The 19,370-nt window shown below is 41.2% G+C and overlaps 1 protein-coding gene across 1 annotated transcript in view; it reads right to left on the reverse strand.

Moving 5' to 3' along the window:
- Window positions 1-15,868, reverse strand: part of DGKK (diacylglycerol kinase kappa) — a 121,715-nt gene extending 105,847 nt beyond the window's left edge. The window contains exons 1-2 of the mRNA XM_075999186.1: window positions 15,625-15,868; window positions 15,429-15,559 (exon numbers count right to left, since the gene is read on the reverse strand). Of these exons, the coding sequence (XP_075855301.1) occupies window positions 15,429-15,559; window positions 15,625-15,868 (375 nt within the window). The remainder of the gene's footprint in view (window positions 1-15,428; window positions 15,560-15,624) is intronic.
- Between the last annotated feature and the right edge of the window lie 3,502 nt (window positions 15,869-19,370).

A 19,370-nucleotide genomic window follows, 5' to 3' on the forward strand; every position in this document is an offset into this window, starting at 1 on the left:
AGTATAATATTCTTTAGTGTTGCTGTGTTTATTTTAATAAATGTCCATTGGTTTTGTTTTCAAAGAACGGACTAGATAACTCATCATTCTCACTTTTATCAAAGTTAACTGTGTTTATTACTGAAGACTAAGAATTTAAGACCACATCATCAATACGGGGCTGTTCCTAGTGCATAGAGTGCCTCTGTGTGAGTTAGAAAAATCTACTGCCATCTGGGAAGATATGAGGCAGCCCTGCCTACCATCACCTACTGGTAATGCACCTGAATTGCTAAATCCATGTTTTGAGCGGTGAATATATTGAAACTTATCTGCATACTTTAACAATAGAAAATGATGACAGCAAAGATCATGGCACATATATTAATACAAATGATACTAAAATATGCTAGCATTTGCATATTTCTTATTTTTTAAATATGCGTTTAAAAACTAACTTCTCATTCAGTTTTTATGATATTCTTCTAAGGTAGTTCCACCACTATTTATTGAGTGGCAGGCAGTAAGTTAGGCCCTTCTTACAGCCTGATAGGATAAATAAGCTAATGATCTCAGTATATGACAAATGAAAAGCAAAGGTTTGCATTGGGAGTTATGGGATCCCAGGGGAAGGGCATCTAGCCCAGATGAGATACCAGTGAAGGCTTGCTAGAGGAGATTGCTGGCTTCATTTAAGAAACATAAAAGCTAATCCAGGGAAAGATTAAGAAATTTACCCCATGTTGCACAGCCATCTAAAGGGGAATCATGACTAGAATTAAAGTGAAGTGACTCTCAATCTAAGAAAGAGTCAAACATCTTTCTTACCTATGGCTGCATGGTCCCTTGTACCATGGGACAAGGATTTATTTGAGAAAGTTCTATGCTGACATGCTTCACAGACACATGCATTAGCATATTAGAAAAATGCAAGCCACCAAAACAACCCAAGCTTGCAGCTTTCTAGGATAGCTAATTAACACCTATACCACAATCCTGGCAACCTTAGTTCTTCATTTTGTGGTTGCTGCAGCTTGCCACAGGAAGATGTATTGCATCAGCTTAAACTTCCTTGGATACCAACTTTAAGAGGCCTGACTCATTCAAATCATTCTCCAAAGTCCTTCAACCACCAAAAGCAACAAACAAAAGTACTGCTAATTAAATGTGTAATTAGGGTTTATTATAACCAGCACATATTAGTTTTAGGTCTCATTCACCACTGCTTTGAGTTGGCTTTGCCTTGTTTTTATTTGTGCTTAATTATCCCTGTTTTATATGCATTTAATTTTCTAAGATTATTCATATCTTTTCTGGATTTATTCAGAATATAAATTCCAAATGAACAATAAACAATAGATTAAATTTATGTAGAATTGGCTCTTTTATGTGCTTCATGTACAGTTCATAGTACACTGAGGCCCCTTGCAAAATCAATGTGCATGGTACATTTATGCCCATTTTATAGGACTTAGAACAATTTTGCTGATTTAAATGATTACTGAGATATATTTGCTTTTACTATATATTTTTACTTATATCTACAGTTTATTTGGTGTAGTGTTCTTGGTCAGGAATACAATCCCCAATAACAATAATGTTCTTACCAGCAAAGGCAGTGCACATTATAACAACCCACTTTATGAGATAGTTGCAACACATTCCAGGATGGGGGAAGGGGAAAGAGGCACTCTCTAGAATGGCCATGTTTCTGAGAGTAGTATCTACTTTCTGGAATATTATAGGTCAAATTTTAAACTCTGACTTGCTTCCTTTTCCTGTCCAATGTTCTACTGCATCACCAACCTCCTTGTTAAGGAGCCAGTAATAAACTGGGAGTACAAACTCACTCTCCTATTAGCCTAAAATAAACAATTGGGATGGTAAGTCAGTTACAAACTCACTTTAGCATAGAAGAGGACTAATGAAATACTACTTGTTTTATGTTAAATATTGGGCTTTCATTTATGATTTCATTGAAAAAAATATAAGATTCTACTACTAAAAAGGTTTTAAAAACACTGGACTAGCTGATCCCCAAAGGCTCTTTACAGGATATTCTATGGGACTATAATACTGAAGATAAAAGGTTCCACTGGATTCACATCATGGTTTCTTACTTTTACTGTAGAAAACATTGTGATATGAAATAGGAAAAATTTCATTGATAAAGCAGATCAGACTCTTATAAAAGTGGAATGTGGATCAAAGAAGGCTCAAACCAGTAGGAAAAAATACACTAGATAATATAATTATTTCCTCCCATTTTTAGCTTTTGTAGTTTAAATTGGAATTTGGCATACAAAGAAATTGAAAGTTGGATAGCTTTTAATGATATGCCCCATCAGTCAACCTTCTACTTCAGCCATGTTACAATAATCAATGGTTGTGTGTCATCAATCAGATGATATACAAAATTTTGTCAGTTGCCTTTAAAATTTCAGTAGGGGGACTTGCTCTATATAATTTATTTTTTACAATATTTTAGTCTGTACCCTATGATTCCCTGGCCCTGAACTCACCTACCCAATTCAAGCATAATCTCACTTCTACTGATACTTTTCACTGTCACTACTTAATTTAATACTGGTTTTCTCTATAGGTTTGAGGAGGATGCATTGTTCCCACTTACTTCAAACAACTTCTTCATTTTACAGCCTAAACTTCTGCTTGATTTTTCATGATTTCAATCTCTTTGTTAAATTTCTCTGATAGGCTTCTGTTTATTAAATTTTTTTAAAATTTCAGCATATTGAGGGGGTACAAATGTTTAGGTTACGTATATTGCCCTTGCCCCACCCAAGTCAGAGCTTCAAGCGTGTCCATCCCCCAGACGTTGCTCACCACACCTATTAGGTGTGTATATACCCATCTCTTCCTCCTCCACCATCTGCCCAACACCCGATGAATGTTATTACTATATGTGCACTTAAGTGTTGATCAATTATTACCAATTTGATGGGGAGTACAAGTGGTGCTTTTTTTTTCCATTCTTGTGATACTTCACTTAGTGGAATGTGCTCCAGCTCCATCCAGAATAATACAAGAGGTGCTAGATCACCATTGCTTTTTGTGGCTGAGTAGAACTCCATGGTATACATATACCACATTTTATTAATCCATTCATGGATTAATGGGCACTTGGGTTTTTTCCACATCTTTGAAATTTTGAATTGTGCTGCTATAAACATTCTAGTGCAGATGTCTTTTTTATAGAATGTCTTCTGTTCTTTTTGGTAGATGCCCAGTAATGGGGATTGCTGGATCAAATGGTAGTTCTACTAGTAGCTCTTTGAAGTCCGATAGGCTTCTGAATTCCTTCTCTATGTTGTCTTGAAGTTCATTGAGCTGAGGACAGCTATTTCTTTGTCTGAAAGGTCACCTATCTCTATCACTCCAGGATTGGTCACTGGTACCTTATTTAGTAATATTTTGTTTGGTGAGGTCATGTTTTCCTGGATGTTCTTGATGCTTCTGTATGTTCATCAATGTCTGGGCATTGAAGTGTTAGGTATTTATTTTAATCTTCAGAGTCTTGGCTTGTTTGAATCTGTCTTTCTTGAGAAGGCTTTCCAGATATTCAAAGTGAATTGATTGTTGTGGTATAAGTCTTTGGACACTGCAGCCATATCAGCACTAGAGGTGCCCCAACATCACTACTGCTATAGGATTCTTGCAGACTCCTGGTAGTACTGCTTGGTGAACTTGGGTAAGATCCAACAAAATTGCCTGGATTACCAGGCCAAGTCTCTCACTCTCTTCCCTTACTCTCTGTGCTGGGCTGCTGGAGTTGGGGGATGAGTGCTGTGGTCACTCCCCCATGGCCACCAGCACCAGGTCACATCTGAAGCTAGCACAGTCTCACCCAAAGCCAGTGGTGACTGTTGCCTGGTTACCTCTGATATTTATTCAAAGCCCAAGGGCTCTTTAGTTGGCAAGTGTTGAATTCTGCCAGGACAGGGTCCTTCTTTTCAGGGCAGTATGTTTCCTTCTGGCCCAGGGTGGGTCCAGAAATGCCATCCAGGAACTAAAGCCTAGACTCAGAAGCTTTAGGAGTCTGCTTGGTACTTTATTTCACTGTGACTGAGATGGTATCCAAGTTGCAAAACAAAGTTCTCTGAGCTCTTCCCTTCCCTTTCCACAGGTTGGAAGAAGACTCACCCCAAGGCACTGCTGCCTGTAGTTGGGGGAGGGATGACACAGGAACTGGCTTGGTTGCAGCTGCTGGTGTCTCACTGGGTCACCTGCACCCCCAACTTCACTGGCTCTGAGCCAGCACAGCTGCAGGAATTGCCCAAGGACTACAGTGTTTGTGTCTTGACTGCCTTATGAATTTAGTTCAGGCCCCAGGCTGCTTTTTGTTAGCCAGTGGTGGGATTAGTGGGTACTCAGGTTTTGGGATAGAGGATTTCCCTCTGGCCAGGCTAGACAAAATGCTCTCTCTGTTGGCACAGAAAAATTCTGCCCTGTGTGTTCCCCTTTGTCAGGGTGTCCCTGAGTTTCAGTGCAAAGTCCCACAATCACTTTACTCTCCCTCCTCTGGGCACACTGGTGCAGCACTGCTGGAGGATTGTAGAAGGGTGGCATAAGCAATGCAAGACTGTCTTTTCTGCCCTCTTCAGTGCCTCTTTCCTTGATAATGTTAAAGCTAGGTAGGATGATTGCTCACCTGATATTTGGTTCTTGAAGGTACTTGCTTATGTGGATAGTTGTTGAATTTGGTGTTCATGCAGAGGGATGATCAATGGAGGTTTCTATTCAACCATCATGCTCCTTCCCCTAAACTTTTATATCAAGGCTAATTTGTTATCAGGCAATCCCTCATATCTGAATGTAATTCATCCCTGTAAACTAGTTAGATAGTCAATTTTGGATAGGGGAAAACTTTGTTCCATTATTTAAGTTGGAAAAGCAATAATGCATTACCATTCCATCTAAAACCTCAACCAATTCCTTCAAATATCACTAAAACACTCTTTAATGCCCATGTAACAATCTTCCAAATATGTAACATGTTATAAAACATTTAAAACACCAAGTACCTAATTATTGAACATTTACTGGACTAATTAGCAAATATATTTGCATGGAGTTCACAATGATGCTGTACAATACTAGAAAAAAGAAACAAACAGGGCCGGGTGCAATGGCTGACACCTATAATCCTAGCACTTTGGGAAGCCGAGGTGAGAGGATTGCTTGGGCCCAGGAGTTGAAGACCAGCCTGAGCAAGAGCGAGACTCCATCTCTACAAAAAATAGAAAAATTAGCCGAACATTGTGGTGCACACCTGTAATCCCAGCTCCTTGGGAGGTGGGAAGGCGGATCGCTTGAGCCCAAAAGTTTGAGGTTGCTGTGAGCTATGATGAGGCCACCGCATTCCAGCCCAGGTGATAGAGCAAGACCCTGTCTCAAAAACAACAACAACAATAACAACAACGACAAGAATAGAAAAGCAAACTGTCAAGCTGTCTAGAAATGTCTATCTTTGTTTTCCATCATTAGAAGAAAAGATGGAGGAACTAAAAATAATTCAGTGCTGCTGAGGGATTGTGGAAAGGAAAAATAAGACTTTTTCAAGAATTTCGAAATAGAGGACTCACTAGTGAGAAGCTGTATAAATAAGAAAACCATGAGAAGAGCTACTAAATTCGTGCTTTGATTCCAAATGAAACTGAGTGAAACCCTCCATATCCCCCCCAAAAAGTTCTGGAAATCTTGTCAACAACTTGAGTAAATTAAAGCAGAGAAGATCATAGCGATGTCAAAATTATCATTTTAATGAGTCTTCACAGTGAAGCAAAGTAAGTAGTTTGCTGCTAGAGGTGAGGAAGAGAAGAAAGGGACAGAAATATCCAAATTCTGGGTAAAAGTTATGTTCCACTCAAGCCCAGCAGGAGGGAAATTGTCACAGTAAGCATTAATTGAGGTTAGTAAGAAGGGTGCCAACTTGTTAATTTTCTGAAATCATAAATCTTATTCTTTAGTTTCATTTACTTCCCTCTTTACTGTTTATACTTAGCTATTTTAATAAGGCTACATCACATTTTCCTTTATTCTGCAACAGACATGTACAGTGTTGTGAATAAACCATTAAATAATATGTTAAATGTTCATAATAAATGCAAATGACATTTATGAAGGGAAAATTAACAATCAAGGTCATTATATAATGGGACTCAGAAACTACTGTTAGATTCGGGGTTCAGAGGATGGTGCCATGATGTTGGCACTGACCTCAGAACACTGAGGACTCAATTGACAGAGCCCAGGGTTAAAGAAAACTTTCCCAGTTTCAAGTCTCTCTACTCACAATTAGCTTAACAAATTTTACTCAGCAGGTACCTTTCATTTCCTGCCTTAAAATGCAAAATCCCAGAAGAGAATAGGTAGAGACATAAGCTGCCAGAGAAGGCAAATGAATGAACATCCAGGATTGTGAATGTTCCTAGTTGAGTCCTGAAAGTGGTACTTTCACCCCCCTCTTATTCCTGGAGGCAGGAGCCAGGCACAGCCCCCAGACCCACCGCCTCTTGTTTCAAAAGAACAGTGCAAAGCTCTGGGCAGGTGAAGCATCAAGCCACTCTCTCAGAATCCTGCAGTATTGATTAGGAGCTTCCTGTCCTACCCCTGTGCTTGAGGAAAACTGGGATTAGGAATCCCTGTCCTCAGGGGCCAATATCTCTTTTATGGGCTCTTTAATGCAAGAGGCTTAAACAGTAAATGCGTATAATGCTTTGGAAGATGAAAATCTCTAAAGAGTACACACAAGGCTGAAGATTCTGATCTTACTTAGTAATGCATTACACTTGCCTTTTAAATCACCGATTCAACCTTGGTTGGATTGTATACAGTTTATTAACTCTCTCAATTTTCTACCACACTTAATTAATGAAAGCTGGATGAGTTGAATATTCTATTTCATTATAATTGTTGATAATGTCCTCACACATATTTATTTCCCTTCTGGGTAGGAGGTACCCAGCTGAGCATGATAAAGGTAACTGTGTTAAAAAGGCAAGGCCATTAGGATTTTTTTTCTTTTTTGGCATAGTGTTAAAAGTGACTCAATAGAGCCACAGAAATTTAGATTTTCCTTTTGGGAATTTAACAGTGGGAAAAAGGTGGATTTTGTTGGGGGTTTCCTTCTCTGAGGCCTAGTTACAAAAACTAGCTGGACAAGAGAAATCTGAGTGTCCAAGAAAGTGCAGCAAGTAAATGCGAGATCAAACCACCTTTTGTATATAGGAGCAGCCATAATAATTGTGTCTGCATGAAATCTATACTCTTATTGCTTTACATAGCAAATACATCCCTGAAAAGTTATGTTTCAAGCACATGTTTACCAATCAGATCATACAGAAATTTGACTAGATGAACTTTAAGCTAAAATTAAGAAATGTTTCCTAAATACAATGTAGAACAACGAACATGACCTAACAACTGTGTGTGTGTGGGGGGATGTGGTTGGGGCAGGGAGAAACTTGAGACACAACTATACATTCCCTATAGTCTTACTGCAGACTCTGAGCATATATTCAGAGAAAATAAATGAAAAATATAGCAAAATATTAACAGTGATTATCTCTGAGTAGTGAGGTGCTAGATGATTTTTATTTACTTTAGGAAGCTTTCTTGACTTTCCACATTCTCTGAAATTAGCATGCATTCCTTTATTTTATTATGTTGAATTTTAGTTTAAGAAGAGGTATGCTAAGGCAGCAGTCTCCAACCTTTTTGGCACCAGGGACTTTTTTCCATGGAAGACAATTTTTCCATGGACAGGGGATGGGGCGGAGGGATGGTTTCAGGATGATTCAAGCACATTACATTTATTGTGCACTTTATTTCTATTAGTAGTACATTGTAATATATGATGAAATAATTGTAATATATGATGAAATGAAATACAGCTCACCATAGGTTGGGGAGCCCTGCTAAGATAATTGACTATTAATAGCGAATACCTCAGTAAGGCATCTGGTAAAACAAATAATCACCACCTGTATATTTGTTTTGGTAATTAGTTTTCTCATTTACCAGTTTTGCTCAAGGAAGTCTCATCTATGGGATTTTGTTCACCATAGAATCCTCAGTGCTGAGAACATAGCACACAGAGCAGGTATTCAATTTTTAAGAAATAAATGAATTTTAAAAAATTGGAAAACATTAATTGAGTCTTATTCTTAGAAATATGCTTTGCAAATTTTACGGATTTGTGACAATCAAGCCCTTTATCACCATACAAGAACAGATATCAAAGCCAACACGTGATGAGACAACCGCTGTAGGATGGTTCACTCCTGTTATTGAATTGGCTAATGCTGCTTCCCTGCTAAGTAGAGGCCTGTATCTAATTGGAAGTTAATAGCAAGAGTGTCATTGTTTATTATCAACTCTTGATTGTCTGTAATATTAGAGGGTAACAATGATGCAGCTAATCCCCAAATCATTTCTGTTTGGTTTGGGAAAGAGGTATGATTTTTCCCCAGCAGGTTTGCCTTCCTAATTCTTTTTTTCTTGGACAGGGTTTGCCTTTTCTGGGAGCACAGCCTGTCTAGCTGATGGGGAAGGCAGCAGGAAATGGGCCAGGGGAAGAGGGAAGCCAGTTTGGGATTAAATATGTACCACCCTTCAGCCTTAGGTGCTCAATTTAAGGTTCACTGGCACCATTTGAGAGGGTTATTATCTTTCCTTTGTATAACACTTCTGCGTCTGTGGAGAGGATGTGTGGAGAAGGCATTTTTTCTTAAAAGCCAGGCTTTTTTCCTCCTCTCTCTTCTTTGCTCTTTTAAAAATCTCTTTAGGGGAAGAAAGTTCAGTGGTGTTGGTGAGATTATGACCAACTTGCCTTAGGTTAGGAGAATTTCTCTTTTTTCTCTTTCAATTTTTTTTCCTTTTGGATATGGAGAGGAATAAGGCCTATTGATTTTAATAAAGTTAAAAGCATCTTTACTTTAGTAAATACTGTTATGATGGAAGGGTTTTTCTTTGAAAATATCTCAAGGGAAAAGATGCCTTGCTTTTGGTGGGGTTGAGGGTGCACCTCTCTTTAAGTTTGGAGGATTTCTATTTTTAAAAAAATAGGTTTTGTGGAGAGGACCTACAAGGGCCACTTGTTTTAATGAGGTTGGAGAGCCCTCCCTAGTAGTATTTTTCTTTCTTTCCTTTCCTTTGAAATAATTTATTTGGGACAAAATTAGATTGGGGACATCTCTTCTTTAACAAATTTATTTTTCTTTCCTTTTTTTTTTTTTAACAAAAAGAAATAGTAAAGCCTGGAAGATAAATAAGGTCCCTGGGATTGGGTGAGATTGGGTGCATCTTCCCCCTTGAAGAAGCTTGAGAAAGAACTTTTGTGGGTTTTTTCTCCTTATCGTGGAGAGTGGAGTGGGTTGATCATAAGGAATAATATGCAATCTCTTCAGTAAGGTGTTGGTGCATCTTTCTGGAGGAGAATTTCTTCCTTTAAACCTTCAAAAAATGATCCCTTGATTTATTTTTTTTTCTGTCTTTCTGTCCTCCTCTGTCTCCTTTGCTCAGTCCTTTCCCCTTTCCCTCTCCCTTCCCCCTTCCCCCTCTTTCTTTTTTCCTCTCTCTCCTCAGCCCTCTCTCCCTTCCTTCCCCCTCCTCCTCTCACTGTCCTGTCCCTTCTCCCTTCCCCCCTTCTCTCTCCCCTTCTCTCTCTCTCCCCTTACTCCTTTCCTTTCTTTCCCCCTTTTCTCCCTCCTCCTCACTCTTTCTCTCCCTCCATCTCCATCTTTCCCTCTGTTTCTTTCTCTCTCCCCCTCCTGTCCCTCTCTTCCTCTCTCTCCCTGTTCCCCCTTCCCCTCCCCCCCTCTTTTTTGTTTTGAGAAAAGTATTTTAGGACTTTGGTGAGTTTGAGGGCATCTTCATTCCCTAAGAAGGGGATTTCTCTTTTAAAATATCCTCTTCAAGTTCTTGCTTCTTCTCTCCCAATTCTAAATATATTTGCTTGTTTTAAGGGAATAAAAGGGGGCTTTTTTGAGGCTGGGGACACTTTTCCTTAAGAGGAATTTCTTGGCTTTATGTTTCTCCCCTACCTTTGCTATTTATTCTGTAAATTTTAAAAATCCAAATTTTTAATCCTAATCCAAAATTTATTCTGAAATTTTAAAAATCCTTTTGGCAAATTTTATGAATGTATTAAATTATCACATGTACCCTGAAAATATGTACATCTATTATATACCAGTAAAAATAAAATTAAAAAAATAAATAAAATAAAAAAGAATAAAGCTTTTGAATGTGAGTTAATTTGGGTCAATTACCATTAGAAGGATTTTCTTTCATTTTTTCTTCTTTTAAAAAATGGTGCTTGTTTTTGTCGTGTTTTTATGAAGAATTCATGGGTCTTTGTAAGGCTGAAGCACTTTTCTTCTTTAAGATTTTGTTTTTATTTCATTAATAATAATATCCCCTCCACAAACACAGGTACGTTTCCATTCTCAATTTTCTTTTAAATCTTAAAAAAAAATGTATTTTAAGAATAAGTTTCATGTTCTTTGGTCATCTGGGGGAGGCATTTCTTTTGTTTCTATTTTTCCCTTTCTTAGAATTAAAAATTCAGGATATTTAGTACAACCAGGGGCCTGTCCTTCAATATTTCTCTCTTTTTTAATTAAAATATGTGTATCTAGAGGGAAGATTAGTCAATTTCATTGACTGTGATGATTTTGAGAGTTTCCTTTGAAAAATTTCTTTTTGTTTGTTTTTCTTAAAAAAATTGAAGGGGTGGTAAATAAAGATTATTTTCCTTGGTGAGATTGGAGGCTCTGTCTTTAAGACTGATCTCTCTTTCTTTTAGTTCCTTTTTTCAGTTTCTGTTTTTCAATTCATTTGTGGGAAGGTAGTAGGCTCATTAGATTGAGCTTGGGGGGATGAGATGGTCTCTTTCTTTTACTTCTTTTTAAAAATTGAGACATCATTTACATACCATAAAATTCACATTTTAATATGTACAATTCTGTGGGTTTTAGTGTATTCACAAGGTTGTGCAGCCATCATAACTCTAACTCTAGAGCATTTTTTATCTCCTCCAAAAGAAGCTCTGTACTCTTAGTCATTATTCCCACTCCCCCCTCCCATATTCCTCTAGTCCCTGGCAACTACTCATCTCTTTTCCATCTCTAAGGACTTGTCTATTCTGGACATTTTATGTAATTGGGAGTAATAATGTTAGGGAGCTTTGGTGAGATTAGTGGATCACCCCTTTGGAAGATTTATTTTTGCCCCCATAATTTTCACAAGGGATTGGGCATGGGCCATGGAGTGCAAATAAATTTTATAAATTTTGTGAACTTGTTAAGGTTTAAAATACTGTTTAATTTAAGATGATTTCTCTTTCTTTTCATTTTTAAAATTTTCTTTGGAGGATATAAGCTTCATGGGCTTTGATGAGGATGAGAAGAACCTCCCTTTAGAAATTTTTGTCTATTTTTTTCTTAAAATAATTTTCAGAGGAGGGATAAGTTTTATTATCTGGGGTCACTGTTCATTTCTTTTTAAAAATTCATAATTTTTTTTTTCTATTTTGAGAAGGATGTCTGTTTGTTTTGGTTAAGGCAAGGCATTTTACTTTAGAATGGCTGCTTGCTTTCTTTTTTAACCCTTAAAATTATTTTTTTTTCCACTGAAAGAATTATAGTCAGCGGGCATTGGAAAGGTTGGGCAATGCTATCCTTAGTAGGATTTCTATTTATTTCCTTTCCCCAAAAAAACCCTAAAACAAAAAATGGTCTTCATGAGTAATCAATTCAGGGTCTCTGCCTCTTCTTTTTCCTTCTCAGGCTCCTCTTCTATGCTGGCCCCCTCTGGGAGCGCCAGAAGTAGAGCAGCAATCACTGCTTTGGAAAAAAATATCAGAGCTGATTAAATGTCAGCTAAAAGACTATTCTTAGACAAATGAGGATCCTATGTGTCACAGAGAGCCATATGTTGGATATTGTTCAAAAATCAACAATAGATAATTTAATCATCACAGCCTCTTAGCTGTCATGTTTCATTTTTGCCCTTCTTCACTCTGCTGCCTTGTTCAGGGAAATAAAAGGGTTAATAATGCAGAGGAAACCATTCTGTAAAATGTAAAGTGCTATAGGAGCAGAAGGGATTATATAAGTTTCAAGCTTCAGCAAGTGTTTATTGAGCAAAACATGGAGGGCTGCATTGTACTGGGCACTGAGAAAGATGGCTCTTTTATTGAGAAGCTCAGAAATAGGTAAGATAATAAAATATTCAAGCAAAAATTGCCAGACATCATCAACAAATGCTTGCTATTTTGCAAGAAGATACGTGCAAGAAATGTCAGTTTTGTGTGCAAAACTGTTCTGTCATGATTTGGGGATAATGGTAATTACTGTATAGTCATCAGGAGGGATACACAGACCCCTTTAACTCCCTCACAAACAAAAGAAACAAAAGTATATTTCTCCCAAGATGTTCATCAATCATTCATATGGTGTGATTATAATTTCACAGCTAGTCAAAACTCAATGAATAAAATATATACTGTCTGTCTTTCTTCAAGCACAACTGAGAGGAGAGAAACAAATATAGTCTATTTCATATAAGCCCCACTCCCCCCAAGAGAGTTATAGCATTGTTAAAGAATCAATTCACACATTCTTACTTACACTTGCTGCCACCAGGTGGGAGACCATGGCTCATTTCCTGGGAATCAAAACATTTTAGAAAGGAAGGAAATAGACAGGTTTGATTCACAGACTGTGCTATCCTGGTAGCTACTTGGAAAGGAAACATGATCCCCCTTTTCTCGGTCTCTACCGTCATGCTTGGCATAGAATTTGCAACCAGCAGGTTCTGAAACTTTACTGAAAACCCAAAAAAGAACAGGTACAGACTGGTAGATGTTGCCTTTTTACTGCAATACCAGTCAGCAAAATTATCTGGGAGAAACTTGCAGTCACATTCAAACACTTGGTTTTGCTTATTTCATCTTCTGAATTATCAGGCTAGTTTCATCCTTGCCATGTAGGATTTCATTGTGTGATGAAATCTATATTTTGTTTTGTTCCCTGAGATTTTGTATATGAGGGTGTGTGCATGTGTGTGTCTGTGTGTGTGTGTTGTGTTGTGTTGCATGGTTGTTTTTTCCCAAGCTTGCCTAAAGGGGGCCGTGTTTGACAACAATGCCACCGCAGCTAAGATGGTAACCTGTTTGCCTTGAATGTTAAGATGCAAGCCAGCTGGTTGTAAGTGCTATTTGGCTGGGGAGAGTTCAGCAGAGAATGATTCTGTCATTGAAGATCAGATGTTCCCAACTGCACCAGAGGGCATACTGATATTGAGGGTGTTGTAAGAGGGACTGGATCTCAGCAATTTGAGCATTGACCCAGTTCCTTAGTATTCTTCAAAATCCTCCAGAGACACTGATTAGTTAATCTACATGGCCTTGTTGATGGATGGTCAGAGTTCTTAACCCCATCCTACAGATAAGTGATTCAACAAATGTCTGGATCTACCAAAGGCAAAATCAAATCCCTGGGGTCCTGGTCCCTGCCAGTGCTGCCAATAGTCTGAGTGGGCACTATGTAGAAGAAGCTAACCTGGTTCCCCTTAGCTTGTCCTCCTCATCTGTCTGGCAACAGACATTTTCCTGTCAAATTAGTAGGAGATACTTTCCCACTGGGGGATGCTTTTCATGCATGAGTTGGGCCCCCAGTCAGCCTTCCAGAGGCCAAAGAGGAGATGTCTTCACTGGCCTTCCTAGTAATTACACTCCCACGTGTCAGTTTCTGAGCCACATTCTGGAAATTTCACCTAAGATGGCCACAGGTCAAGTGATTCTGGCTAGTCTCCTTCCCACCTGCTTAATGCAAACTCCTCCAAAAAGACAATGGTAAACACTGGGTTAGGCCCCTCCCTTCCCCTTCTGGAGATCACTACAGGGAAGTTTTTATATATATAAATTTGTCTGGGTCCCCTACTGTCCTATTTTATTTATTTATTTATTTTTAAAGCTCTGCACTTTTCCTCTGTGAACCTTTTTGCTTTAGCCTTCCTCTTTTTCAGTCGTTTATCACTGCAGATATTGTGCGGACTCAAGCCTCTCTCCTCGGAAGTCAGGAAGCAACAAGCGCTTCCATTTCGTTATGCCCATTTCTGCACACACACCCCCATCCTCATTCTACAAGTGTGCGGTCCACAACAGAAGGTTCCTGAGCCATGTCCCTACGTTCTACCAGGCGGCAGGAGGGACGGACATTGTTGGTGTGTTGTGTTATTCGTTTGTTTCTGTGTATGTATGTGTGTGCCTGTGTGTGTCTGTGTGTATTTTCCTTCAAGGAAAGCTAAATCGAGGTGTACGAATGCATTATCATGATTTTCACAGTTTCGTGGAACGAAGTTTGGGGAAAGGAAGAGTAGGGGAAACACAGAGAAAGCAGGAAAGACAGACAGACTCCCGCTGACGAGCAGATGGGCTTTCATGGGTCCAAGGCAAACACGGAAAACCTTCTTCCTCCCTCCTTCCCTTTGGATGAGTGCTGGAGGAATCTTCACTCATCTTTTACCCGCCATGTGCATCGGTTTAGAAGGCTTCGCTGTAGACTGGTAGAAAGGAGGGTTCCCATTCACACGCTCTCAAATTACCAACTCCTATTTGTGTGTCTCTAAACCAAGACTCCTCTATTATTCCAACTGGCCCTGATGCAAGATACCAGTTGTCGGTTTGAGACACTGCGCAGCATTATATCACTGTTTGCACCTACCTGCTGGGAAATCCTACAGACAAATGGAATGGTGGCTTCAACACACACATGCTCTCCCCCTCCTCCCGGGCAAACCCTGTCCTTCTCCTGCAGTACCTGGGGGCACCGCCTATCCCCTCATTTCTACAGGGAGTAGCAGCGCCCAGGATCCAGCAGAGGCGCCTGGCACCTCTCCAAGCGCCGCCAGTTGCGCCCCAGCTGAGGCGTCCTCTCCCCAGTGGCAGGGAGTGGGGCAAACAGGCGGCAACTCTGCAGCTTGGGTCTCTGCAGCAGTGACCAGACTAAGAGGTGTGTCCCACCGCTCCCACTCAATCTAGTCCGCAGTGTACTGGGGCCAGGCCTAAAACACTTTTCCAGATCTCTTGAACTCCCTCGAGGGTACCTTCCTCGTCTTTTCCAAGATATTGGTGCTCACTGCACTGTCGCTTCTCCAGGTGGGGAAAACTGCTATAATTCTCACCCTCTGCTGTCACCCGGTTTCTAGCCCCAAACAGCCCACTCTCACTTCCCATATGTTGCTTCCCGCCTCCCAACTGCTTCCCACTACCCTGGTCTCCCCAATCTCTATGTCTTTCCTAGCATCTTGGCCAGCCAGTGGCAGCCAAATGGGATGCAAGGGGGTACCCTGAGTCCTGCAAGCTCCATAGCCATCCAACCTTGCCTTGTTTCTTTCCCTGCTCCTGGGGGTCTTTTTCTTACCTTTATTCTGGACCACGACATTGACGATCGGAGTGATGGAGATAACTGGGTCTTTAGACCCTTCTCTCGAGTGTCCACCGGACACGGCAATAGACATGGTGCTGGACTCGGCTTCGGACTGGACTCTGGAGCTGCCTCAGGGCAGGACTCTAGGGCCGGTTCTGTGGCTGGTTCTGGGGTCAGCCCTGGGGTCGACTCTGGGCTGCTTCTGGAGTCGGTTCTGTGTGTAGTTCTAGTTCTGGTTCTGAGGTCACCTCCAGAGAAGATCCTGGAGCAGGCTCTGGACAGGGCTCTGGTACCGGTTCTGGGGAAGGCCGGAGGAGCGGCGGCGGAGCCAGCGGCGGCGGCGGCCACGGCGGCGGCGCCTCCGGAGACTCCGCGGGCTGCTCTCCATCCTGAGCCCGGACAGTGCCCTGGGCAGCAGCAGCTCCGCGGTCCATGGCCGCACACCGCCTCAGGTCTGAGTAGTCAGCGCCCCAGAGCTTGGGGGACTAAAGTACCCTCGGGTAGCCCGCCCCCTCCAGTCTGACAACCCCTTGCAGGGTGCCAAACTTTCCCCAGCGGTACTCCATGGCTGGATCCGCTCTGAGGTCTGACTGGGGGTGCTCGGCGTCTCGCTTTGCTGGAACACGCCCCTCGGTGAGCGCACACCTCTTCGTAAGCAGCCACGCGTCCGATGGGCCGCAAGCAGAGGGGCTTGAGAATGCGGACTGGGCAGAGCGCTTGATGACCTTCTAGCTCCGAGGAGAAGAGGAGGGGGGGCGACAAAAAAGGGAGGGGTATTGGAGTTACGTTGGGGGGGGGCAGTTGGAACCTAGCCGCGTTTAACCCTTTAGTGATGCAAATGGAAAAAGAAAAAAAAAAACAGAGGCGAAGTTGAGGGTCTTTGCAATCCCCCTAACCACTCAGCCCTGAGCTGCTGCTCTCAACAGCTTCCATCCTGTGTCTACTCTCTCACCCCAGCAGCAAGTGAGCCTAGCCTTGGACCAATCTCTTGCCCCCCACCTCCAAGCCTCAGTGGGCAAGTAATCCTTTTTATCTAACCTGGAAAAAGAATTTAAGCGGCATGGGGCTGGGGTGTGTGTGTGGAGGAGGGGGTAGCTGGTGACGGTGGCGGAGGGATTCAGCCTCCTTTGGATTGCAGTAAAATTTGTCCCCTCCTCGGGTTTTGCGTTTTTGAGCTTTACCAGATCCAAGTAATTTGCTGTTGAGTACAGACTTTGGGATGCTTCAGGAAAGGAGTGTGATGAGGGAGGGTTGGAGCCCTGGTTTTCTGCAGACTGCAGATGTAGCCCGGAGAGCAAGGCAAGTGCCCCCGCAGCAGCAACTGGGCTGCCAGTTCAGGAGGGAGCAGAGGCTACCTTGGTCTCCGCAGCTATCTGGGCGTCTGGCTGGCTCGCCTTTGCCATCGGAGATTGCCCTGTGCTTTTAGCTGGATTTTCCAAGCGTTGGCAGGAGGTTTTCTTTTTCTTTCTTTCTTTCTTTCTTTCTTTCTTTCTTTCTTTCTTTCTTTCTTTCTTTCTTTCTTTCTTTCTTTCTTTCTTTCTTTCTTTCTTTCTTTCTTTCTTTCTTTCTCTCTCTCTCTCTCTTTCTCTTTCTTTCTTTCTTTCTCTCTCTCTTTCTCTCTCTCTCTTTCTTTCTTTCTTTCTTTCTTTCTTTTTCTTTCTCTCTCTTTCTCTTTCTTTCTTTCTTTCTTTCTTTCTTTCTCTCTTTCTCTCTTTCTTTCTTTCTTTCTTTCTTTCTTTCTTTCTCTCTTTCTCTCTCTTTCTTTCTTTCTTTCTTTCTTTCTCTCTCTCTCTCTCTCTTTCTCTTTCTTTCTTTCTTTCTCTCTCTCTTTCTCTCTCTCTCTTTCTTTCTTTCTTTCTTTCTTTCTTTCTTTCTTTCTTTCTTTCTTTCTTTCTTTCTTTCTTTTTCTTTCTCTCTCTTTCTCTTTCTTTCTTTCTTTCTTTCTTTCTTCTTTCTTTCTTTCTAAACTTGTTAACGTGTGTGTGTGTATGGGTGTGTGTGTGTGTGTGTGTGTGTGTGTGTATCTTGGGCTGCGGAAATTAACCTCAACACTCACACATTTTCCACCTCTTAAAGCGCTCTGGCATTAGGGATGGGAGATTCTCTCGCGAACAGAACGGCGCTTCCCTACCTCAGCACCCTTCCCACCACATCAGGAGACTTTAGAAGCTCTCTCGGTTGTAGTCCTGTACACATACATGCAACCCATCATCTTAGTCAGACCTAGACTTTAGATGCCAATATACTGCCAATTGCAATTAAAATTTGAGAAGACCACCCGTTAAGCTGCTGTTGGGTGGGGGCTGGAAGAGGAGAAACGTCTGTAAACCTAATTTGAAATATAACAAATGAATTTATCTCCCACACACATAATGCTGCAGTTGTGAATGGCAGCCCTCCTTCTGCAGCCCCTCCTTTTGCCATCTCCTCCCAGACCATATTCCCCACTATTCCCTCTTCTTTTGCCAACTGACACTGACTCACCCAGAATTTTCTAGAATTTGCAGCATTTTTCTGTCACCCACACCACATCCCAGCAGTAAATAATGCCGCAGAACACGATCTCACCTAGCCCCCTCCAAAGACCAGAATCTCTGATGAGGTCTGCATTTCCCAGATCCTTGCTGCAGCATCACAGCCTAAGCCCACCCTCCTGGAGATGTGTCATACTGGTTGGCAGCTACTAAGCTAATTCAGGGATCATCCTTAATCTCTGGGGATGGGAATGCACATGGCAGGTGAGCCCTATCAAGTCTCCTCCTGCCAATAAATCCACCCTATGGCCCACTCTCTTCATTCTCCTTGGGCTTGTTCTCCTCTCTCCTACCCCATACTCAAGCAGCCAAGCTGCCTTTAACCCAGAGAGTTCAGAACTGCAACATACAGGTGCCAGATCTGACCAGCCGGTAAACCCAGGCTTGGAGATTGTTTCTCGAGACTTTCACACCTTGGTGAAATCCCTGTCCTTTTTTAAGGGCCCTTTTGGGACCAATATCTCGCATTTCAAATGTGCTTTTCACTAAATTCCAGCCTATATGTAGAAGGGCTTGAGGCTGAGCAGTCACAGAGTAAGATGGTCTCTTGGATTAGAGAGCAATGGCATGGGGTTTGGCATAGACAGTGTGTTGTCAAGCAAGACACCACCAAGGGACAACTTGGAGCTGTTGCCTTATGTATGCTCATTGAAACATCTGTCTATAATTCTGTACTCAATGAATCCAAATTTATGACATTAAATTCTTACTGCAAGATCATTTTGATGTTAAATGCTAAAATAGTTGTTTACGCATAGCTCTTGCTTCATTGGGTTGGGTCACTGGACATATACTGCCTGAATTGTATTATGATTAGTTTTGGGGGCTCTAAAAAAATATTTCTCAGCACATCACAAGCTGCCTTATTTACTGCCGTATGTCATAGTGAGGGTGTTTTTTGTTTGTTTTGTTTGCCTCCCCTCAGCCCAGCATTAAATACAATGCTTTACATTGGGGGAGTGGGTGGAGGGATGGTCAGAGTTTTGGGGAGGTACCTTTGCTGTAATTAATATACCCTCCTTTCTGCCATAACCTGATGGTTTCTTAACAGAGAAAGCTCTATTTAGATGCTTGTGTATTTTCCTCACAACTTAACCCAGGGCTGAGGCCATAGTAAAGATTCAGGAAATGTCTGTTAAGTGGATGATTCATTGCAGGTTCCTGGTTAGGGTGTCTTTTTCTGCTTTGCTTTTTAGCAGTATTTAATATTTTGGATGATTAATAATCTCCTATGAGGCTCTTTTCTAATTGAACAATACTGATAAAAAGGCCAAGAGCTACATAAAAATTTCTCCAAGTAGGCATACCTGGAATGATGACCATCTCTACAGAGGCTTGGGTAGACATGGTTCTGAATGTCCCAGGGCAGAAATGGTCCATAACCTGGGATTTTGGGCATGTT

Source organism: Microcebus murinus, chromosome X (genome assembly GCF_040939455.1).
Source record: "Microcebus murinus isolate Inina chromosome X, M.murinus_Inina_mat1.0, whole genome shotgun sequence".
In the NCBI taxonomy this organism is placed as follows: Eukaryota; Metazoa; Chordata; class Mammalia; order Primates; family Cheirogaleidae; genus Microcebus; species Microcebus murinus.